This window comes from Rhinolophus ferrumequinum, assembly GCF_004115265.2.
Source record: "Rhinolophus ferrumequinum isolate MPI-CBG mRhiFer1 chromosome 5 unlocalized genomic scaffold, mRhiFer1_v1.p scaffold_110_arrow_ctg1, whole genome shotgun sequence".
In the NCBI taxonomy this organism is placed as follows: Eukaryota; Metazoa; Chordata; class Mammalia; order Chiroptera; family Rhinolophidae; genus Rhinolophus; species Rhinolophus ferrumequinum.
The window spans coordinates 401535-426156 of NW_022680355.1; the positions used below are offsets into that span (position 1 = coordinate 401535).

At 36.1% G+C, this 24622-nt stretch overlaps 1 protein-coding gene across 2 annotated transcripts in view; it reads left to right on the top strand.

Moving 5' to 3' along the window:
- PRPF18 (pre-mRNA processing factor 18) overlaps positions 1 to 24622 on the top strand; it is a 49558-nt gene that overhangs the window by 10961 nt on the left and 13975 nt on the right. The window contains exons 2-10 of one of the 2 annotated variants that reach the window (XM_033100739.1): positions 7687 to 7764; positions 7877 to 7903; positions 10459 to 10563; positions 12422 to 12535; positions 17488 to 17634; positions 19029 to 19097; positions 20523 to 20663; positions 20792 to 20863; positions 23145 to 23300. In XM_033100739.1, coding sequence (XP_032956630.1) covers positions 7687 to 7764; positions 7877 to 7903; positions 10459 to 10563; positions 12422 to 12535; positions 17488 to 17634; positions 19029 to 19097; positions 20523 to 20663; positions 20792 to 20863; positions 23145 to 23300 — 909 coding nt within the window. The remainder of the gene's footprint in view (positions 1 to 7686; positions 7765 to 7876; positions 7904 to 10458; positions 10564 to 12421; positions 12536 to 17487; positions 17635 to 19028; positions 19098 to 20522; positions 20664 to 20791; positions 20864 to 23144; positions 23301 to 24622) is intronic. The other variant, XM_033100740.1, reaches the window with a different exon arrangement.

Below are 24622 nucleotides of genomic sequence, written 5' to 3' on the forward strand. Positions count from 1 at the left end.
ATTTATTTTTAAAGATTTTATTGGGGAAGGGGAACAGGACTTATTGGGGAACAGTGTGTACTTCCAGGCCTTTTTTCCAAGTCAAGTTGTCCTTTCAATCTTAGTTGTGGAGGGTGCCGTTCAGCTTCAAGTTGTCCTTTCAGCCTTAGTTGTGGAGGGCGCAGCTCAGCTCCAGGTCCAGTTGCTGTTGTCTAGTTGCAGGGGCGCAGCCCACCATCCCTTGTGGGAGTCGAATGGCAACCTTGTGGTTGAGAGGACGAGCTCCAACCAACTGAGCCATCCAGGAGCTCACCTAAGCTCAAGGTGCTGTGTTGAATCTTAGTTGCAGGGGGCGCTGTCCACCATCCCTTGCGACTTGAGGAATTGAACTGGTAACCTTGTGGTTGAGAGCTCACTGGCCCATGTGGGAATCGAACCGGCAGCCTTTGGAGTTAGGAGCATGGAGCTCTAACCACCTGAGCCACTGGGCCGGACCCTATATCTGTCAATATTTGTTTTATATATTTAGGTGCTTCTACATTGGGTTGTAGATGTTTATGGGAGTTATGTTATCTTGTTGGATTGACCCCTTTATCATTATGAAGTGCCCTTCTTTGATCTTGTTACAGCCTTTGTTTTAAATTTATTTTGTCTGATGTAAGTGTTGCTACCCCAGCTTTTTTTTATTCCTGTTTGCATGAAATACCTTTTTCAATCTTTTTACTTTCAGTCTTTGTGTCTTTTGATTTGAAGTGGGTCTCTTATAGGCAACATATATGTGGGTCTTAGTTTTTTTTAAATCCATTCAACCACCCTGTGTCCTTCGATTGGGGCATCCAGTCCATTTATATTCAAAGTAAATTTTGATATTTAGTTACTGCCAATTTATTAAATGTTTCCTGATTGTCTTTGTAGTTCTTCTCTGTTTCTTTCTCATTTTCTTGCTCTCTTCTCTTATATGTTGGTGACTTTCTGTAGGGTTGTGTTTGGATTCCTTTTTCTTTACGTCTTGTGTATCTCTTGCAGATATTTGGTTAGTGCTTCATATATACCAAGTATGTTTATGGCAGTCTATTTTAAGTTGATGGTCGCTTAAGTTTGAACACATTCTAAAATCACTACAGTATTACTTACCCCTCCCCATCTGTTTTTGTCATTACTTTTTACTTGTCTGTGTGTGTGTGTGTGTGTGTGTGTGTGTATTCCATAATTCATTGTGATTATACATCATTTCCCTACTTTTGCCTTTTAACCTTTGTGCTAGCTTTATAATTGGTTGATTCACTGCTTTTACTAAATGTTTGCCTTTGTCAGAGAGAATTTTAAAAATATTTTTTTATTCATGTTTTTGATTTTTTTCTATTTATGTCCTTTTAACATTTCTTGTAATACTGGTTTAGTGATGGTTAACTCCTTTAGTTTTTTCTTGTCCTGTTAACTGTTTTTCTCTCCTTCAATTCTAAAAGATAGCCTTGCTGGGTAGAGTAATCTTGATTGTAGGGTCTTTACTTTTCATCAGTTGGAATATTTGGTGCCAATCCCTTCTGACCTGCAAATATTCTGGAGAAATGAACTGACAGTCTTATGGGAGCTCCCTTGTATGTAACTGTTTTTCTCTTGCTGCTTCTAAGATTCTTTGTCTTTAATCTTTGGCATTTTAATTATGATGTGTCTTGATGTGGGCCTCTTTGGGTTCGTCTTGTGTGGGACTCTGTGCATTTCCTGGACTTATATGTCTATTTCCTTCAACCACACTAGGGAACTTTTCTGTCATTCTTTCTTCAAATACGTTTTCAATTCCTTGCTCTCTCGCTCCTTCTGGTACCCCTATGATGCAAATGTTGTTATGGTCGAAGTTGTCCCAGAGGTCCTTTAATCCTTATTTTTCTGGATTCCTTTTTGGTGTTCCGAGTGGGTGTTTTCTGCTACGTTGTTTTCCAGATTGTTGATTTGATCCTCTGTTTCATCTAATATGCTGTTGATTCCCTGTAATGTATTCTTCTTTTTAGTTATTGTATTTTTCATTTCTGACTAGTTCTTTTTTTTAAGTAGGGTGCAACTGATAGTGGCCCATCCGGGGATCGAACCAGCAACCTTGTTATTAGCATCACTCTCTAACCAACTGAGCTAACCAGCCACCCCTACTTCTTTTTTATGGTTTCTGTCTCTTTGTTGAGGTTCTTACTGAGTTCATCTTTTATCCCCTAAGTTCATTGAGCATTCTTATAACCAGTGTTTTGAACTGTATCTGATAGATTGCTTGTCTCCATTTCATTTAGTTCTTTTTCTGAAGTTTTGTCCAGTTCTTTCACTTCAGACATGTTTCTTTGTCTCCTTATTTTGGCTGACTCCTTGTTTTTGTTTGTGTGTTTTAGGTAGTCTGTTATGTCTCCCAGTCTTAGCAGAGTGGCCTTATGTAGTAGGTGTCCTGTGAGGCCCAGTGGTGCAGTCTCCCTGGTCATTTGAGCTAGGTGTTTCAGGGGTGCCCCCTGTGTGGGTTGTGTGTGACTTCCTGTTTAGTTGAGCCTTGTTTGCTGTTGGCATGTCAGTGGGTGGGATTGACCCTCAGCCTGACTAACTTGCTTGTCCTGACTATCACAGACAAGATGTTATGTGGGGTATGACCTCATATAGTGGAAGTAATTTTAGCATGGCTCTGGTGCCAGCTGAGTCTTCAGGTGCGACCTTCAGGTGTGTCGTTATGTAATGCTGGTTGGGTGATACTCTGTGTGGTCTGAAGTCGGCCATTGTGTGTGTTGGTACTGGAGCCTCCAGTGCTAGTCAGGGTCAGCTGCCCCTGGTGCCCAGCTTGGGGCCTCCTGGTGGGAGCTACAAAGTGATCTACGGTTGGTGATGGGGCTGGAGGTGCTTGGAAGAGGCTGCAAACTGAGGCTGCCTGTCACTGGTGCCAGGCTTGGGACCCTTTGGTGGGCACCTCCGTGTGAGCTGAGACCACTGTCAGGCTTAGGGCCACCTGATGGGAGTTACATACAAGTTGAGACTGGTTGCTGCTTGTGCCAGGCTTGGGGTCGCTTAGCAAGAGGGCACACCGAGGCCAGCTGCTGCTTGTTTGGGGTTTGTGGACCTTTGAGGGATTTTAGGAAAGTCTGCAGCAACAATCGAGGCAGACTTCTCCTGGGAAAAAGCTGATTCAAGCCTCTCCATCCAGGCGCGTGAGTTGGATGAGTTGAGTTCTCAGAGAATCACCAGGGAGGGGTGAACAGTGTTAGGCAGGTTAGTGGAGAGCTCACATTTGGTGTCTGCCAGGACTTCCTTCCCAGGGAGAGCTGCCGGACCCCTGCCCCTCCAGCCCTCGCCCTGAAGCCAGTCTGTTGTAGTCCTCCCCATATGTTGCCCGTGCTTTGTGAGTTGCTGCCTCCGTGCTAGAGCCTAGAGAGAGAGTTGGGAGCATGTGAGACTGCTTGTTCCCTTTAAGCGGATGCCCCGTGTTCAGCAGCCCTCCATTTCACCTGGATGCAATCCCCACTGCTTTTTTACAGCCAGATATTATAGGGACTCATCTTCCCGGCACTGGAGTCTCAGTCTTGGGAGCCCAGTGTGGGGCAAGGACCCCTTGCTGCTCAGGGGGTACTTCCACAGCTGAGATATCCATCCTGATTCTGAATTACCACACCGTGGGCTCCGTGTTTCTGCCCCTCCTAGAAGTCTCGTAGTGGCTTCTTTATATTCTTAGTTATAGGACTTCTGTTCAGTTAGTCTTAGGTGGTCTTCAGTGATGATTGCTCTGTAAGTTAGTTGTAATTTTGATGTCATGGGAGGAGGCCTGCACAGCATTTACCTACGCTGTCATTTTGACCCAAAGTCTATTTTCTCTTTTTTAAATAGAAATGGTAGCATACTAGATCCACTCTTCTACACTTGCTTTTTTCATATACCAAAATATAAAAGCCACTAATTTAGAATAACCTTCTTGACAAAATCCTGAAATTGAAACAGGACAGGGAATTACTATAGTAACCAACTGAAGATACTGGAAAATAAGAAATAAAGTAATTAAGGAGAATAATACATCAATATTCTCTAGTAAATTGGAAAATCTAAGTGATGGAAATGACTAAAAAAATACAAGAAACAAAAAATCTGAATGAACCAGTAAGTGAGGAAGACATAAGAAAGTTACCTGACAGCCAAGAGAAGAAAGCAATTGAAGAAGAATGGAATTAGCAGTTGAATTGAGACATCCTAAGATGTGTGAGAGAAGATCCTTTAGATTTGCACCTGGGATGTTATTTATGACCTCAGAGGGTTTTTCAGTAGAGCAGTAAGAATGTACACCTAATTGCTGGAGGGCTGCAAAGAGAATTGGAGGTGAGCAAATGGAGACAGAGTAGACAAACATTTTAGTGTAGTTCTGCTGTAAATGGTACTTAGCATGGCACCCAGCATAGAGTGAAGAATTTGTTTCTATTCAGCCTGTTGCAATGTGTTGTTTTTGTTCAATTATATGATGAAAATTCATCTTCATACACATAGGTAATTGGCAAAGGGAGTATTTTAATAGCCATTTCAGATAATTGTGGTTCTTCTTTGGTATTGCACCAAAACTAGACAATTGGTAAGTTTCTTAAAGATTGGTTAAGAGTTTGGATTCTGACTCTTATCCATGGACTTTTTATATATAAAATTCTATTGATTATTCTGCTCTGCATCTATTCTGCATAGGTCTTTTGCCTGCGCATGATTTTGTAGCATCTTGCCCTTGTAACATTATGGTTCAAGGAGTTGAGCAGATCTTCTAAGTGATATGCTTCATTAGACAATATTTTAAAATCACATTCATTAATATCACCCTTGATATCATTAGAAAAGCCTTTAAGTATTGAGAAGACATCAGATTCACAGTGATGGATACAAATTTTGCACCATTCTTATTTTTGCTTGAAAGATGGAATTTTATCATAAGCGATAAATTCTGTCAGTTTTCCTTTTAGTGACAGGCTTGCTTTGTTCAGTTTTGAGAAAATGTCTGTTCAATATGCAAGTCTGAATAATCAAACAATTGCACAAGTGCTTTTTCTTTGAGGCACCCACCCCACTTCATTTTGTAGCAGCAGTGCTTTGTATGTTTCATTTCATTTCATCATAGCAGATATTAAAAGGCTATGTACTTAACTGTTGAGATTTAGTAAAATTGTACTTTATCAAGACACAAGAGAAACTGGCCTCTTCATGTTCCTGCACGTGCATAGTGGTGAAGAGTACAACATTACTGGTACAGGAATAATTTACTTAATTAACCTTTATTAACGCCAAGATTTCAGTAGTTTTCCTCACCATTGCTTTAATACCATAAGTACAAGTGTGTGTACAGTGAAAAAGAGGCACATAACATCTTAATATTATTATGAAAATAAATTTGACCTTGCAGAACTTCTGAAAAGGTCTTAGGGGCCCCCAGAGATCCATGAACCGTATTTTGAAAATGGATGGTGTAGGCTTAAGATTTTGTTAGGTGTGTTAAGTGGAATTGAGACATGGTAGTAAGAGACACCGTAGTTATAGATTGGACCATGGACTCTGGCCTGCGGAGTCCTTTCAATTTCTTCCTACATATTTGCTTTATCTGAGTGGATACCGTATGTGCTTTTCAACTTATTTATTTGAAGTATGACAATTGCATGCTACATACCGTGTTTCCCCGAAAATAAGACCTAGCTGACAGTCAGCTCTAATGCGTCTTCTGGAGCAAAAATTAATATAAGACTGGTATATGTTGTATTATATTATATTATATTTATTTTTATATTATATCCGGTCTTATATTACAGTAAAATAAGACCGAGTTTTATATAAATTTTTGCTCCAAAAGATGCATTAGAGCTAATTGTCTGGGTAGATCTTATTTTGGGGGAAACACGGTAGTCAAAGGAGCAATTTATGAAGCTGAAATAACATTTTGGGAGTGAAGAATTGTAGCTTGGAATACTAGACAGTACAAAGGATTTAAGGACTAGAGTTCTGAGCCTTGCCTCTGTTCTTCACGAGGCTTACTAAATTCTGGGAATGTCCCCTAACCTTTCTAATTCTCAGGTTTCTCACCTCTAGGATGGGATTAGTATTATTTGCCCCCACTTTCTCAGGGTAGTTTTGATATTCAGATGATACCTTCAGTTCCTTACCCCAGGTAATATTTTCTTCATCTTTCCATCTGTAGAGCTGTGCTTGGTGTGTGGTAGATAAGTCAGTAAATGTATATTGAGTTAATGAATGAACTTTGAAAAAACTGTTTATGAAAGTTTTAAACATACGCAAAAAATAGAATTGTATAATAAACCTGTCTACCCTTCCTCTAATAAATTTGTAACTCTAGAAAATAAGAACACGTTTTCAGTTAAACAAAATATGATGACACCCAACAAAATACACCTTAATATCATCAAATATGCCTCTCACATTCAAATATCTCCAATTGAAATAAAATATGTTCATATAGATGTTTTCACAGTTGGTTTATTCAAGTCAGATCCACACAAAGTCCACTTATTGCAGTTGTTTATGACTCTTGGTTTCTTTTAATCAAGAACAATTTCATTCCCCCAGCTCCTCCCTTTTTTATGTCATTAACTTGTTGGAGAAACTGGGGCTAGTTTTGTAAAACTTTCCAGTGTTTGATTGTTTCCCTGTAGCGTTTTTTAGCTTATTCCTCTATTCCCTACATTTCTGGTGAACTGGAAGTTAGACCTAAATATTTGATTAGATTCACATTTAGCTTTTTGGCAAGAGTACTTTCTAGATGGTGCTGTGTTCTTCTTATGTGTATCACAATAGGCGGTACATAAGGTTTTTTGATGCTGAGTTTGAGAAGTGGGTTCAAGTGTTGGCAACCTGGCCTTTTTATTGTTCATCATCATCCTTTCTTGTCATGGTCGTAGCGTCCATTGATGGTCATTGCCTGAGTGAATGAGCTTTGGAACTATGAGGTTGTCAATATCTGTGTGGAGATAGTATTATAATAACTGTAATAAAGTAGGGCAGTATCTTTATTTGAACAAAGTCATCAATGGAATAATATCCAAGGGGCAGAGCTGTAGATAGTAACAAACCTCTAAATGAGGATGTCGAGTTAATAGTGAGGATAAAGTTACACATACATAGTAGATTTAGAGCTTATCTCTTAACATCACATCATATTAAAACAAATGCTTTTAAACCATCTCTGTAATAAAAAGGCTCTCAACACCACTCTGTCTAGATTATTTTAAGAATCTATTAATACAAATACAATTAATTGATACACTAAGATTCCAGATGACGATTTAGACACATTCTTAGAGCTCTCTTGGTAATGAGATTTAAGATGTTAGTGAGCCACAGATACCATAATTTTTGTTTGATTGTTTCTCTTAGGAGAAAATAATTAAAACATCCCCATTTTATGTGGTTCATAATGAATCCATTTGTAGAAATTATTGTTGAACTCACACTGGGAAATTAAATCAACAGTGTGAGCATTTGCAAAATATTGTTTAGTTTCTTCTCTTTGCTATTGGATATGTCTGTTAAAAGGATAGTGCAAGAAAAGTACATACTTTATTTAGACGAGGGGTGGAGGACAGGTGGCATATTCAGAAAATCAGTCAAGTTACTAATTTCTTGAAAAACTGAAGAGTGTTTTCAGGTTGTTGACTATGGGAAATGAAATTTTACCCAAGGACATATTATTAACTTAATTTCTTTCTTCAATAGGAAAATAAAAAGTATTTCAAGCGTAGTGATCTTGCAAAAAAGGAAGAGGAAGCATATTACGAAAGATGTGGCTACAAGGTATGCATGTCTGCTTTTAAGTTAAATTGTATATTTCTGAGTTTAAATTTATACAGCTGTTAAAGTGACAAAATTATTGATCTCTGTTCAATTTATCAATGTTATACATTAGCCTATAAATGAGAAGCCATCTGGAGAGGTATGAGTTTTTGTTTTTCTTTTTTCTTTAATCTTGAATTCAGGAAAATACATGCATGACTTTTGGCTTGGAATGGTTGGCTTTCTGTGGACAGCATGAAGTGGCTTGAGATCACAGCTTGAATTTTTTTGTTTTAAATTAAGTCCTGGGTCTGATAATGCCTCATTTTCATCTCCACTACCACTCCTCTCCCACCTCTCCCAATAAAAGTCTATTTTTAAAGGGTTCAAAACATTTTATTCATTCAACAACAGTGGTATTAGCAGTGATGTTTTCCCTGCTTTCTCCTGAATATTTTAAGCCATTGTTTTTATGTTTGCATCGTTAGTGATTCATTTTGGCCCTATACCTCTTCCTGAAGGTAGTGCCACGTAACATTTATATGCTTTTGTGTAATAAGGAATCACGTTTCAAACACTGCTCAGTCTGTTGGATAGAAAAATGCAATCTTGAAATATTTGTTAGAAACAAATTAGTTGTCTGGAAGACTTTGTTTATTTTAGAAGCATGACTGAAATTATCTTTGAGATTGCCTAGTTGACTAATGGGGTTTTTATTGGGAGGGGTTAAAGGTTATGAGGTGAAATTATGTTTCGATTATTTTTTAAAGACTGTGTCTAGTTGAATAATTTTTTAGCCAAAGTTGAGAGGCTTTATGAAATACTTTTGCCAAATCATAAATTTGAAATCAACTTTTTGCTTGTGAAACATCATTATATAAAATAATACTCTTGTGCATGACATGGGGAAAACTTCTGGAAATTAATTTATCTGGCATAGCATTTCTAGAGGGAAGCATGAGGAATGCAAATGGTATGTATATGCGTTTGGTTTTATTTTGTAGTGTTGGGAGAGGGCAAGTTTTAAAAATATAGTTCTATTTCTGGTAGGTTTATAAAATATGAAAGTTGATGTTTGTATTTTGATATTTTCCATAAATTTCATTTATAGATTTCATTTGCTTCTAATTTAGGAAATTAAAATATGTTTTGTGTAAATAACCATCGAATAGCTATTCAGAAAGAAGAATTCTCATCTTTTGCTTGCCCATTGTCTAACTCAAACTTGATTTGGAATAAGAATCACTTACCCTGAGTTTAGTCTGCTGACTTGTTGCTTTCCCAGATCCCTAAATTGAACCTTTCAACTTTTTGATAAGGTAGGAAAATAAATTAAAACAGTGGCAGTTTGGCTTTGGATAGATTGCATCAGTGACATGACAATACTTTCTTGCTCGTATAGAGGAAAGCACTGAGGCAAAATAATTACTGTACAGGTATTGCTTGTAATGCTGAACCCAGCTGACAAAATGTCTTAGTTCTTTTCCTTAAAGCTATTAACTGCCATTCTATAATTAAAAATGCTCTCATCCTGAGATTTTTTGAGACATTACCTGTTCTATGCTTAAAAAGAAAGCACAGGTTTTTCTTTCTAAAACATTTTTAATATTTCCTTCTTGGTAGTAATGAAAATACAGTATGTATTACTTTTGTTCCATTATAGAAACTAGTTACCATTTTTTAAGACTTGATGCTGATTTGTCTTGTGAAAATATGAAAGTTTAGTTATTACATCAATTTTCTGTTAGTGCTGTTAACACTGATAAACATAACATTTAACCATAAACTATAGAATCATAAATTATAGTTTTAACCATATAGCCTTAGTTAAATTGTGAGTTTTTTCTTAATGCTGATTTTTTTAATGTTTCTTTTTCATATTCTTGGCATTTTTAGATTTGTCTTATGGTCAGCTGGGAAACCACGTTTCAATATCTTTTTATAGACCACACAATGGGGCTTACAAATTACTGAATTCAGTTTTCCTAAACTGACTTGGGCAGCAGACTCAAGAAAATATATGAAGAGATTTTTTTTCCCCTGCAGGTTCATAGGAACAAGAATGTCCACTCTTTTCTTTGGTATGAGTAGAGAGGTGCAGTTTTTCATCATTTTCCCACAAGGTTCGTAGCTCAGTTAGTGGGCAAGTTCTGTATAGCTTTGGGATTTTTTCCACATGTCCAACAGTGATTTCTGTGCACTTGGAATAATACTTTTCAAAAAGCAGGTTAGGAAAAAAACTGCGGCCTGAGTCTTCACAGGTTTCTGTTAAAAAGCAGTTCTTTTCTTTGGCCTTCATTTTAAACCCAGAGCAAGGATCAGATAACCCTGTAAGATGATTTTCTCAAAGAAGAGAAGCAAGTTGATTGATTTTAAGAAAAAAGTAAAATTCTTTGGAGTTTAGGGATAAAATGAGTCTAAATTTCAGACCTTTTAAGTGTTTTATTTTGGAACCATTATACTTATTTCACTCTTCTGTAGCAGAATGCTCTTTTGGATGTATATGCTTTCTACTTGTGCTGTCCCCGAAGTGGACTCGTTTGAGAAGCTCTTAAAAGCTGTACATTTATTATGAGCTCTTTCCTCAGAGGAACATTTAGAAGACTTTCAATATTTAAAACATGTTTAACTTCTGTAAATAGCTAATTTAATAGAATGATAAATATTAACTATATTTTAAAAGCTGAATTTCCTTTTTTTGGGCCATTAATATAGATACAGCCAAAAGAAGAGGACGAGCAACCATTAACTTCATCAAATCCAGTATTAGAACTTGAACTGGCGGAGGAAAAATTACCCATGACCCTTTCTAGGCAAGAGGTAAGTTTATATATAGAATGTTTTGTGTGTGTAGGGGTGGGGGAGGAAGGAAAACTCTCCACAGAATTTGCATTTGTTTCCAGTTCTTTCCAGTAAGTTTTGTGTCATTATTTCCCATATAACATGACTTTTTAAACTAAATACTGTGCAGCTAGCCAGTTTTCCTCATGAGGTTCTAAATTAATCTGCTTTTCTTGATACTATTATCTTAAACGTTTTAAAGAATCCTTCTAAACTTTAAAAACTAAGCATGTTTTAAATGCATATATTCTAAATAATTAAATTATTTGTTGAAATAACTTTAAATGTACTATTTTATAACTTTTTCTTAATACATCTTTCTAGGTCAAAATATAGAGATCTGTATATTTTTTTGACTATAATTTCCCATATTTTTAAAAACAATTCTTTATTAATGGTCATTCAGATTGCTTCAACCTTTCCCTATTATAAATCAGACTATACATTCTATACAGATGTTATTGTGTGCATAATTATGATTATTATTTCCTTTGGAAAATTTTCTGGAAGCTTGATTTCTGGAGCCTATGTACTAAAGATTAAAGACGTTATGTACGTTTCTAAAACTTGATACATCTTATGAGAGGCCTGGCTCTATACCAGTTAACACTAGTTTATACTTTCACCTGTAGCATTTGCCTATACCCAGGTCAGTATCGACTATTGTTTTCCTAAACCCAACAAACAAAATTTAGGATATCCATGTGATATAAAGAAGTCAAACTGTACAGAAGGGTACAAAACAAAAATGAACTTTGAACAAAAGAAAATTTTCAGAGGAAAGGATGGCTGACTCGAAGCTGTCATGTGAATATTAGATGAAGGAATTGAATACTTAGTCTGAAGAGAGGAACATTAGAGACTTTTAAAAGAATCCATTGACAACAGCTCTAATTTTGAAAAAGAACTGAGTATTCTCTGTGGTTTCATAAAATAGAACTAAGATAAATGAATGAGTAGGCGTTTGAGGGAGGTAGAGTTTAGTTCATTCTGAGAAGCAAGACATATCTATCCAAAAATGGGATAGGCTGTTTCATGAAGAGATGTGATTCCTGTCGTTGGTCAGACAGGGACCTGACAAAGATGTTTTTCAGGTCTTTCTACATTAAGTAGAGGAAGCAACAGAATACCTCTTAAGTTTCTTTTTAATGCCAAGCTTCACTTAATTCACTGGGAGCCCTAATGGTGGTTTCTAAGTCTGATGATATTTATGTTTCCAGGTAAAGTTCTTCATATTTAAAAAAGAAAAATTGGATCAACTGTTATTAATTATAATTTTTGTTTCTCCTTTTTATGAACTATATTATGTATATAAAGAGTGTATAAAACATATATGTGCAATATAATGGATAACTGCAAAACGAACATCCATATAACCCTCACTCAAGTCAAGAAATAGAGTGTTATCAGCCCCTCAAAAAGCCCTACATGTGCCCCACTCTGATCATAACTCAGTTTTTCTTCTGAGGGACAAGTATTTGGTTTACATGTAGTGTTGCAATTTGTTCTTGGCTATGATCATTGAGTTGTCAGCTGACTCGACTTTATTTTCCGTCTCTATATAAATACCATCACTCCCTCCCATCTTAATGTTTTTCGTAGGTATTCTACTATACAGCTTGTTACTTTCCGAAACAGTCAGCCAAAGGACCTAAACTGTTCGGGTTATTAAAGTGTGACAGTAATAACTCAGTATATCTGTTCAGGGAAAATTAAAAAACAAACACAACTTTCTGCATTGATATTTCAAAATAAGTATTTGGTCACCTAAAACAGGAATTACTATTACCAATAACATAAAGAATTACTACTGTTTTTTGATTTGCTTTTTAAATAGGTTATCAGAAGATTGAGAGAAAGAGGGGAACCAATCAGACTATTTGGAGAAACTGATTATGATGCTTTTCAACGTTTAAGAAAAATAGAGATCCTCACACCAGAAGTTAACAAGGTAATAAGACAGAACAAAGCTAGAAGAATATCACTGTACCACAGAAACTATGGAATTTGACGGAGTTTGACTAACTGAATTATTATAGGCAAAAATGGAAAAATAAAGTTGCCAGATGGCTGCTGAATGTGTTTTCTTTAATTTTCAAAACACGTATCTTAAGTATACAGTTTAGTGCATTTTGACAGATACATATGAGCATGTAATTACTACGCTTATGAAGGTTCCTCAGCACCCCTTCTTATCAATCCCATATGCTTCCTTCTCCACTCCTGGGCAGCTACCTTTTAAAATTCTATCATCGTAGATTAATTTTGCTTGTTCTCCTATTTCATATAGATAGTCACAGAATACATAGCTGGCTTCTTTGGCTCAGCATAATGTTTTAGATTCATCCGTGTTATTGTGGATATCAATTCATTGCCAATGATATTCAATTATATGAATGTACCACAATTTGTTTTCAACTTTGAGATGTTATGAATAAAACTGCTCTGAACATTCTTATAGAAAGCTTTTTGAACCTATGTCATTTCTCTTGGGTAAATATGTTTCATCTCTTGGATAAATACCTAGAAGTAGAATTGCTAAATAATAAGAGTAAATGTATGCTTAACTTTTTAAGAAATGCCAAATATTTCCAAATGTCATCGGCATTTGTTATTGTTAGTCTTTTAAATTTTAACCATTCTCATGGATGTGTAATAGTATCTCATTGTGCTTCTATTCACATTTCCCTGATAACTAAAAATTATGAGCATCTTGTTATAGAATTATTGACCATATCTTTCTCTTTGCAGGGTGTGTTAGTCTTTTGCTCATGTTTTAATTAGGTTGTTTGTCTTTTTATTTTTGAATTGTAGGAGTTTTTCATATATTCTGGATATAAGACCTTTGTGAGATACAGATATATATTTTGTAACTATTTTCTCCTAGTGTGTGGCTTACCTATATTCTTATTGGTGTCTTTTGATGGGCAGAGTTTTAAATTTTGGTGATGTCTACTTTATCAGTTTTTTTCTTTTATGGTTATTGCCTTTGGTGTTTTGCTTAAGAAATCTTTGCCTATCTCAAGGTCTTGAAAAGATACTCTTCAGCCTTTTCCTCTAAACCTTAATAGTTGTAGCTTTTACATTTAGGGCTCTGATCTTGTTTTATGTCTCAGTATATGGCCTGTCTGGATGAATATTCCATGGGTTCTTGAAAAGAGTATGTTTTATGCTTTAGGTAAATGTCAGTTACTATAGTGTTGTTCAGATATTCTGTGGCCTTATTAACTCATCTACTTGTTCTATCAATTACTGAGAAGCAAAGGTGGTTATCGAAGGCTATGTAACAAATCACACCAAAACTTAGTAGCTTGACATAAATTTTTTATTATTCTAAAATCTTTTTTGGTCATCTATGACTGTAAAAAACCATTCTGAAACCTAGTACCTTAAGAGAATTTATTCTGTCTCACAATTCTGTGGTTTGAGGGGACTAAGCTGGGCAGTTTTTGGCTTGGGCTCTTGCATGTGATTGTAGTCAGGCGAGTGAGGGCTGTGGCTGAGGCCATCCAACCGGCCTTCTAACTTAGCATAATACATAATACCTTGAAGAGTCATCCATGTTGCGGCATGTGTCAGAATTTCATACCTGTTGCAAAATGTGTCAGAATTGCCTTTTTAAGGTGGAATAATATTCCATTGTGTGTATGAACCCCATTTTGTTTATCCATTTATCCTCGGTGGACATTTGAGTTGTTTCTGCCGTTTTTCTCTTGCGAGTAATGCTGCTGTGAACATGGGTGTACAAACATCTGTTTGAGGCCCTGCTTTCACTCTTTTGTGTGTATACCCAGAAGTGGAATTGTTGGATCATGTGGTAATTCTATATTTAACTTTTTCTCCCAAAGCATAAATAAATTTTTAAATATTTCGTTATTTATATTACTAATGTTAACAGTAATTTGTTTTCCTTTATTTTTAGTCTTTTCTAACAACTTGCTTAATCTAAATTCTTGGAAAGAGTGGTTTTTATAATGCTTCATTTTACCAACATTTATTTCTCTTCTATCCTGAGTCATTTTCCTTATCAAAAGATAGGATAAAATACTAATGTGAACTATTAAATTTTTGTTTCTGATTTAATTTTTTTGCTACTCATGTTTCATTACTTGAAAAATCTTCTAGCTTTTAATATTATTTTATTACAATCTGCTCTATCTCTCTATTACAATCTTGTTCAAGCCTGAATCAAATAATACAGAATTTCTTTTTTGTACATTTAAATAAACTCAGGTATAATTGACATATAACATTATATTAGTTTCAGTTGTATAACAATAATTCGAAATTTGTATATATTGCAAATGATCACCACAGTAAGTCTAGTTAATATCCATCACCATACATAGTTAAAATTTGTTTTTCTTGTAATGAGGACTTTTAGGGTTTATTCTCTTAGTAACTTTCAAATATGCAAGACAGTCTTATTAACTATAGTCACCATGCTATACGTTACATTCCCATGACATTTATTTTATAACTGGAACAGTCTATTTTAAGTTATAACAACTTAAGTTTGAATGCATTCTAAAGTTATGCGTTTTTACTTTACCCCACCCACATTTTGTTTTTGATGTCCCATTTTGCATCTTTTTATCTTGTATATCCCTTGAGTAATTATTGTAGTTATAAATGTTTTTACTACTTTTGTTTTAACCTTCCTACTAGCTTTATAAATGATTAATTCACTATCATTACTATATATTTGCCATTACCAGTGAGATTTATACTTTATATGTTTTCTTGTTACTAATTAACACCCTTTCTTTTCAGCTTAAAAAAAGTTCCTTTAACATTTCTTATAAGGCCAGTTTAGTGGCGATGAACTCCTTGAGCTTTTACTTTTCTGGAAAACTCTCCTTCAATTCTGAATTATAACTTTGCTGGATAGAATATTCTTGGTTGGAAGTTTTCACCCTCCAGCACTTTGAATATGTAATGCCACTCCCTTGTGGCCTGCAAAGTTCCTGCTGAAAAATCTCCTGATAGTTTTATGTGGGTCCATTGTACGTAACAAGTTTATTTTCTCTTGCTCCTTTTAAGAACTTTTTCTCTTGCTCCTTGTCTAACTTTTGACATTTTAACTGCAATGTGTCTTGGTTCCGGGTATGTTTAACTTTTTGAGGTATTGTCAACAGTTTTGCACAGCTTCTCCACCATTTTATATTTCCAGCAATGCACAAGTATTCCATTTCTCTATATCCTAGCCACCACTTGTTATTTTCTGTTTTTTTTTTGTATTTTATTTTATAATAGCCATCCTAATGGGTCCCATTGTGGTTTTGATTTGCATGTCCCTACTGACTAGTGATGTTGAACATCTTTTCATTTGCTTATTGTGCATTTTCTTCTATTCAAGTTCTTTGTCTATTTTTAATCAGGTTGGTTGTTTTTTGTTGTTAAGTTATAGGAGTTCCTTATGTTTCCTGGATATCAATCTTTATCAGATATGTGATTTGCAAATATTTTCTCCCTTTCCATGGGTTATCTTTTCACTCTATTGATAATGTCTTGATCCATAAAAGTTAAATTTTGATGAAGTTCAATTTATTTTGTTGTTGTTTTCTGTGCTTTTGGTGTTGTATCACAGAAATCATTGCCAAATCCACTGTCATGAAGATTTCTCCCGTGTTTTCTAATAAGTTTTATAGTTTTAGCTCTTATATTTAGGTCTTTGATCCATTTTGAGCTAATTTTTGTATATGGTATAAGGTAGGGGTCTAGCTTAAGGCATCTAATTTTATTGGTCACAAATTGTCACAACCTGGATGTGAAATAGAATGTGGAATTTGCTGGTGTTAGAAATGTAGTGATGGTCTAGGATATAGATGAGACACTAGTTTTATACTGTTGACATTTCCGAATGTTTTGGGAGTTCAGCGTAGTTGCAGTGAGGCCAGATATTCTAAGTGAACTGGGAAAATGGTTTGGGGACTGTAATGGTGACCTGGTCACTTTCACCAGGCCTCATTAGAAAATAACAGCATTTATGAATATTCTTACTTGGATTTGTCACTCATATGTTTTATTCTTTTACCATCAGAATAGCTAATGTGCGTACATTCCTTTAAATATGTTCATAAGAATTAACTTGGGACAGTGATGATAGCTGTATAATATATGAAAACTTATTGGAGTCTCTGGTTTTACTAAGCTCAACTCCTTGTGGAAAAAGAAATGAATTATACTTTAAAAAAATTATTTTTCAATTACAGTTGACAAACAATATTATATTAGTTTCAGGTGTACAACATAGTGATTAGACATTTATACACCTTACCAATGATCACCCCTACCTATAAGTCTAGTATGCATCTGAAACCATACATAGTTATTGCGATATTACCGACTATATTCCTACACTATATTTATGTCTCTGTGACTGTTTTTGTAACCGGCATTGGACTTCTTAATACCTTCACTTTTTTCTCCCAGCCCCCTAACCCTTCTTCTATCTGGTGACCCTCAATTTGTTCTCTGTGTCTATGAGTTTGTATCTGTTTTATTTGTTCATTTATTTTGTTTTTTAGATTCCATATATAGGTCCATCCATGTTGTTGCAAATGACAAGATTTCATTTTTTTTATGGCTGAGTAATATTCCGTTGGGTGTGGGACTTGCCTTTTCCACGTTTCCACCCCTTCTACCAGTCTCGACATGGCTTTTCTTAACTCCTTAGTTACGGGACTTCTGTTCAGGTCGTCTTCAGTTGGTTCTCAGTGGTGGTTGCTCTATGATTTAGTTGTAATTTTGATGTGGTCATGGGAAGAGGTGAGCACAGTGTTGACCTACTGCGCCATCTTGACTGGAAGTTCGAGATGAATTGTACTCATTAGTAGTGAAAAATCAAAAGTGAAACATCAGTGACATTTCACACTAGGTATAATTTTTCACCTTTCTCAGGGATTGAGGAATGATCTGAAAGCAGCTTTGGATAAGATCGATCAGCAATACCTCAATGAACTTGTGGGTGGTCAAGAACCTGGAGAGGAGGACACACAGAATGATTTGAAAGTTCATGAAGAAAACACCACAATTGAAGAGTTAGAGGTAATTTCTACCCCCATCTTACCTCATCCCTTGTCATACCTTTCATTCCCTGGAGCAGATGGTTGAGTTCATCAGGTTGTTCAGTTCAGAGCACACTGTCATCTTTGGTCATTATACAGGCCATTCTTTCATTTCATGCTTTTATTTATTCACTCCCTTTTTTCTCACTCTCCACTCTTATTCTCCAACTTCCTGCCTTGAAATGTAATCATTCTAATATGTTTGATATGTATCCTTTTATTTGTCGGTGCTCCTCTTTGTACTTGTTTTTTATTTACATAAATGATACTGTACTGTGAAATTCTTCATTCTGTTTTTCACTTTTTTACACTTTGAACTATGTTTTAATATCCATTCTTGATGCCTTTTGTACGTGTAAACCTTTGCTTTTAACTGCTAAGTAATAGTTCATGCTCTGTGGCATTCACTGCCTTTGACTTTTATTCCCCCATAATGATGGACAGCTAGATTGCTCCCAGCTCCCTGTTACCACTAACAGCTTTGTAGTAAGTAATCTTGTATATCACCCCTACGGACTCAAAAGTGGGATTGCTGGATTTGTATATATTTGCCTAAGTAATGCTAAGTTGCTCTCTGCAATGGCTGTACCAGTCTGCACCCTACCAGCAGTGTGTGAGTGTCTTGTATCCCTACATTCCCTGCCAACACTTGGCAATCTTTTGCTTTCTAAATTTTGCCAGTGTGTTGAATGTGGAATGACATATACAATCTTAATTAAAAAGCAATGTTGATCATCTAAATATCTAGCTCAAGCAAAAAACGTGGCCTATTTTAAATCTCTTAATATTATACTTAATAAAATGTAAACTGATAATTTTCTGTTTTCTTTCATTCCTGGCCCTTGCACATGTTACACTTTTCTGTGAGTGAGACCATAGTTGAGGAGGATGGCCTTTTAATTGTACCCACCTTGCCCAACACCTATCTATGGACCCTACATTGTATTGGAATAATTGGGGTGAGCAACCAGTTCTGGGCTAGTTTTTTCCTTTTCTTTTTTTTTTTTTAACAGCTTTATTGAGAAATTCACTTACCATACAATTTACCAATTTAAAGTGTGTACTTCACTGATTTTTAGTATAATCATCAGATAGGATGGTGCAATCATCACCAGAATCTAATTTTAGAACATGTTTGTTCCCTTGAAAAGACATATCCATCCCCTCTTTGGTTTTTTGATTCATGAAAGATAACATTTTTCTAAATTTAAATGGCTGATCGGTGAGTATTTTTAAACTTATGTAGAAATTCTATCAGATTTTTTAATAGAAATTGGACAGTCTATGTAATAGCGAGCCATGTTGAGACTGGTGTTGGTGCCATGTATGCAGGTGTTGCTCTTAACTAACAAGCGGAGCGTTGTTTTTCTTCAGGCATTGGGAGAATCTTTAGGAAAAGGTGATGATCATAAAGACATGGACATCATTACCAAGTTCCTGAAGGTACGTACTTTTAGACGAGGAAAGGAGGACGTTTTGATTGGTTAGGAACTGTTTTTATATGTTTGGATTATGAAGGGTTAAAGACGGGGAAGGGAAAGCTTAATAAACATTTCTGGCATGTGCACTGTTTATGATATTGCTAGGCACGTGGATATAGAGCTTAATCAAAGACAACGTGTATTTACATGGTTCGTGGCACTTTTCTTTAAAGCTGACGTACTAATGTAAACACACAGAAAAGAATCACAGCAGTGGAATGAACAAGAAGTTTAGGGAGTTCAGTTTTTTTTTTTTTAAACACTAGGAAGGAGTACAATGAAGGGAGGGTTCCAGAAGCTTTTATGGGAGGTGATGACAGTAAGGAAAGTTAGGAGGTGGAAAGGCATTGTCATTGAAAAAAGCAAACACATCAGTAACCTTTCAGAGACTGTTCATTTTCTCAGTTCTACAGATAGCTGCTTATTCTTGCTATGATTAGTCATTCTGTCTTTCTTCTCAGCATTTCTCTATTTAGTGGCTAAGACTGTACGCAAATCCCAGATTCATTTGAGCAGTTATTCACATATTATTTATGTTCAGGCCAAGAGATTTAAATGCAAGAAATGTTTTTACTTGTATTTACGGTTTAAATACAACATATGCTTCATCAAGATTCTGAATTTGGTGAGGATATGATATGGACCTAGATAGGGCATGGGAACTAGTTATGAACTAGAATTTTCTCTTAGAGTGACAGCCTCTCCTTATATAGGATTCCATGGGGGACCGCCACTAGCGGAGTATGTGCTCCGGAGTATGTGCTCCTCAGTCTTCACTGTTTCCCTGCCTCTAGAAAAGGTGCTCTTTGTACAGTTAAACCACTGGGGGCACTCGAGTGGGGAGGGGGATGGGTCATAGTTTCTTTTATTTCTCTTCCTTCTTTTCCTTCTTTCTCCGTCAATCAGGCACTTTAGAGGGATTTTTAAATTGAATTGTAGTCTTTATTGCAAAAGGAGAAAGTCGAAATACTACAACATACTTGGAAGATTGCTTAAATATCATGGCACGTACGAGGTATTATGGCTGATAATATAGGGGGGTTGAATTTTATGTAACAGAAATACAAATAAAAGTGTTTTCCACCAGATATTAATAGTTATCCATGTAATTTGATAGTTCTTTTTAGGGGGAACAGATTATCTTTGAGCTAGGAATGTATGTAGAATAGGGAAATTTGTATGTGACTTGCCAAAGGTACTACTTCAAAACATACATGACAATGTAAGCAGAAATAGTTGATTAAAATATCACCCACTGATATTTAATTAATCAGTCAAGAAATTGACTCTTAGGATGATAGTACACTGTTTTGTGTGTTAGAGAACTTTTAAACTTGTTGAACCACTGGGTGGCATTGTAGTCTAAATTTACCCGTTCTTTCAACAGTTCCTTCTTGGTGTTTGGGCTAAAGAATTGAATGCCAGAGAAGATTATGTGAAGCGCAGTGTGCAGGGTAAACTGAACAGTGCTACTCAGAAACAGACCGAGTCCTATCTCAGACCCCTTTTCAGGAAGCTGCGGAAGAGGGTGAGGTGTCTTACAAAATGCTTTTATTAACGGGTTCAACAAACCGAATATGTAAAATTAGAATAAATGCAGTCTATAATTACATACAGTAGCTTCCAAAATTAGTTATGCTCTTTTTTCTTTTCCAGAATCTTCCTGCTGATATTAAAGAATCCATAACAGATATTATTAAATTCATGTTGCAGAGAGAATATGTGAAGGTACATTACCATTCTGTGCATTGAAATTATGGTTATGAGCTTCTCTAGATTGTGTACATAATATGTTCATTTAGTGTTGGAGTATTTTACATAGGTGATCGAAGAATAGGTGTGAAATGAATTAGTGGTAAAATAAACCTTTTATTTTCTGTTGTATTGTCAGCTTTATTGTTGGGCATTGAAGATTAAACTTTCAGACCACACAGTATGTTTAGTCATTTTTAAAGTAGATATAAAGATTCTTCATATCATGGACTGGGTATAAGCAGTGTTCATTTCATGAATGGGATCAAAGTTTGTAGATTGTTTCTGTGGGAAAATTTGTTCCAAGCCATAATCCATGTTAAGCAGATTCATTTCACAGGCCAGCTATAAAAACCCACTTAATCCATAATATAACTGAATTATTATACTAATGACACAATGGAATCTGCCTACCCTTTGTACTTGTTTCTATGAGGAAATGTACTAGGTCAGGCTGCCAGTGTTCGTCTCAGGACTGCAGCAGTAGCAGAGCCTTGTAAGGGAAGACCTTCCCCTTTCTCCAATATCTTTCCTCTCAAATGGGCTCTGGGAGGAGGTGCCATGGGGAAAGAGCCCTGGTGTCCAAGTGCTGCTGGGACAGATTTTTGAAAGGAGAGAGTGAAAGGCTGTCAGTTGATGGGGCGGGGGGAATAAGAAGAGAAGAGCCTAGTGCACCAGTAGTGGAGATTGGAAATGGGACATTGCTTGGTGGGCCGCAAGCTGAGTGCGAGGAGGGGGGCTTCTGGTGGCTGTGTCGCCCACGGGCGTGGGAGTAGAGAATTTCAGTATTCCAGTTCCAGTGACAGTTCCAGAGCAGTAAGTAGACAGGGCACTGACAGAAGAGTGGGAATTGCTTATTTCTGTGCTCTGAGTATCTGTACTCATGAAAAGGGACTGCTGGCATTCCTGGGTGACTGGCTGATCTTTTTGATCAGAGCCTCATGCTAATGAGGCTAAAGTTATTGTATTTACTTCCTCTATACGAGAGCCAGTTAGTTTTATCACAGAAAATGTTTTTGTTTTATGGCTATGAACTTAATTCTTGGACAGTTTCTGTTAGCTGTACGGTGTTTACTAAGGAGGACAGCACTGGAATGGGTGGGTACGGACACCATCGCGGCAGAAAGAATTCATATCACTTGCTTTTCCCCTTGTTCCTTTTTCTTGTTCTCATATGAGAAACAGGTGAAAGTTTTATTTTGTATAAACTACAGAAAGAACAAAGAAACTTTAATAATCTATTTGGACAGCTTTCTTTGGAAATTAAGGGAAACTAAATATTGGAAATTTTTGAGAATCATGATAAAAATGTCCTTTTAAAATTATGCTTTAAAAAAATTGAGTAGAGAAAATTGAAATCTATCTTTAGGGTAGAAATGATCTTCTAGTTATCCTATTTGTAGTGCCTAAATTTTTAAAATCAACTCTGTGTATCAATCACATAGGTGTTTGATTTTTGAAACTAAAATCTCCTTGAAGCCTGGCTATATAGGCATCTCTAAAACCCTCAGGGCCTTTTAGAATTTCCTTGCCTTCTGTTTTGTTTTTCTTCTTTTTCTTCCTCATAGGTTGCCAGGCTTGGTTTAGAAAAAGAGCCATTTGTCTTCATTGGTTTCTGTCTTTATGTTTTGTAGCTTTTATTTTAAGGTTCTTGGCAGGTGGGAGGCTTGGGGGGGGCCAAAATGAGCCGATCTCATCCTTTAGCTATTTGACTCAAGGGCCAGTATTTAATCTCTGTTTACACATCTGCCGTGGACCCTGTGTAACAGTCCCAGCGCACAGAGCCCCCCACTGCTTTCAGAGGTCTGCACTGCTGTGCAGGGAGTGAATATGGTTTCAGGTTGAATTATGAGAAAGCAGTGAGCCTCTATCTTCTATGTGACCACCTGTGTAGAAGACTAGGTCGAAAGAGATCCAAACGAGAGTTTGTCAGGACATCAGATTACCTATCTGGGTATGCCAGATCTGAAATGCGTTAATGTGCAGTGCACAAAGACTACAGAGGAAAGTTTGTCTCTACTCACACGTTTAGCTTTGGTTTCTGTTTTACCTTGGACATTTGTGGTCCTGGGCAGGGCAGTCAGTCATCCGTATTTTAACTTCTTTTGTTTGATTAAGGGGAATGGTAATATTTTCAACGTGCCCAAGAGATGGATGAAAATTACATTATAAAGAGCTGTGAAATACTTGAATTAAAAATGTGGACCAACACAATATTTTTGCTTATCTGATCTCTCTTCTTAATCTTTGTTTTTAGGCTAATGATGCTTATCTTCAGATGGCCATTGGAAATGCCCCTTGGCCCATCGGGGTGACTATGGTTGGTATCCACGCCAGAACTGGTAGGGAAAAAATTTTCTCCAAGCATGTTGCACATGTTTTAAATGATGAAACACAGCGGAAATATATTCAGGTAAGCAGTTTGAGGGAAAAACATTTCTCTGGAGGACAACATTGTCCAATTCCCAAACTGTAAATTTTGAGAGCAGAAGTATTTTAGCAACTAGGACATAGCATGATAGGATGCAAGTCCACTCTAAATGCTTGCATATGAGACATCTTCGCTGAGTGACGTTGAAACCTTCCAAGCTTCATATGTGGTGCACGGCAGGGTGAAGCGCCGTGCGTTAATTATCTTAGCATTAGATTAAAACTACGGCGCTTTGCTTGGGACTTTACACAAGCAGCAGACTTAGAGTGTCTTGCACTGAGTCCTGTTTTGTTACTTTCACGGCAGATTTGACATTTACTAGGATAAACAGGTATGAATAGTAAAAACTTTGCTTTAGTGAATATAATTTTTAAGTAACGTCTATCAACACTTCTCTACACGAATAGGTCTAAAGTATTTATAGTTTATTTTCTTAAAGTGATACATGCCTCACATAAACTTGGCATGTTATTGGTTAAACTCTTAGTGGGAAAAAATAACTGTATTGTTAGGTTTTGCCAAATTTGTCAAGAATCCCAGGTTGTGTCTGTTTGCTGGACGTTAATTCCAAAGGTTGAAGATGATACTCTGAAAGTTTACTTGAAATTTAAAATTCACTTAAAATGCACGAAGTGATTTCAGATTTTGTGCCAGAGAACAGTCGTTACCATATTCATGAATTATCTTTTTGTTTGTATTTCAGTTCCAAGTGATAAATGTTAATTTGTGTTATGCTTTATTCACATATATTAGTATTTTAAAAAATGATTTCAACCTGACTCCCTGATATGAGCTGTAGAATTTATAGAGTTTATATATTTATAGAGAATTTATAAATATACTTATGGAAATTTTAGGACTTGTCCATTGTTTTTAATAGCTACTAGTGACTGTATTGAAGGCAAAAAGCTTTTACTTGGGTAAAAAAGTTGTTTGGCTTTAACAATAGAAAACAATTTTCAGTGATTAAATTTGCTAATTGTGTTCAACTATACCATGGCCAAAGTTATAGTGTGTGTAAAAGTTCATATAAGTAGTAAATTGTTTTAAATAGCATTTCTGTTTTAAATTTCAAGTGTACGATTCTATAATACATCATCTGTATATTGTATTATGTACTCACCACCTGTAGTCTAAATCTCCCTCTGTCACCATATATTTAATCCCCTTTCACTTCTTTATCCTCCCCACCCCTTTTTCCCTCTGGTAACCACCATACTGTTATCTGTGTCTATGAGTTTATTTCGTTTGTTCATTTTTTGCTGTTTTATATCCCACATATGAGTGAAATCATACGGTTCTTG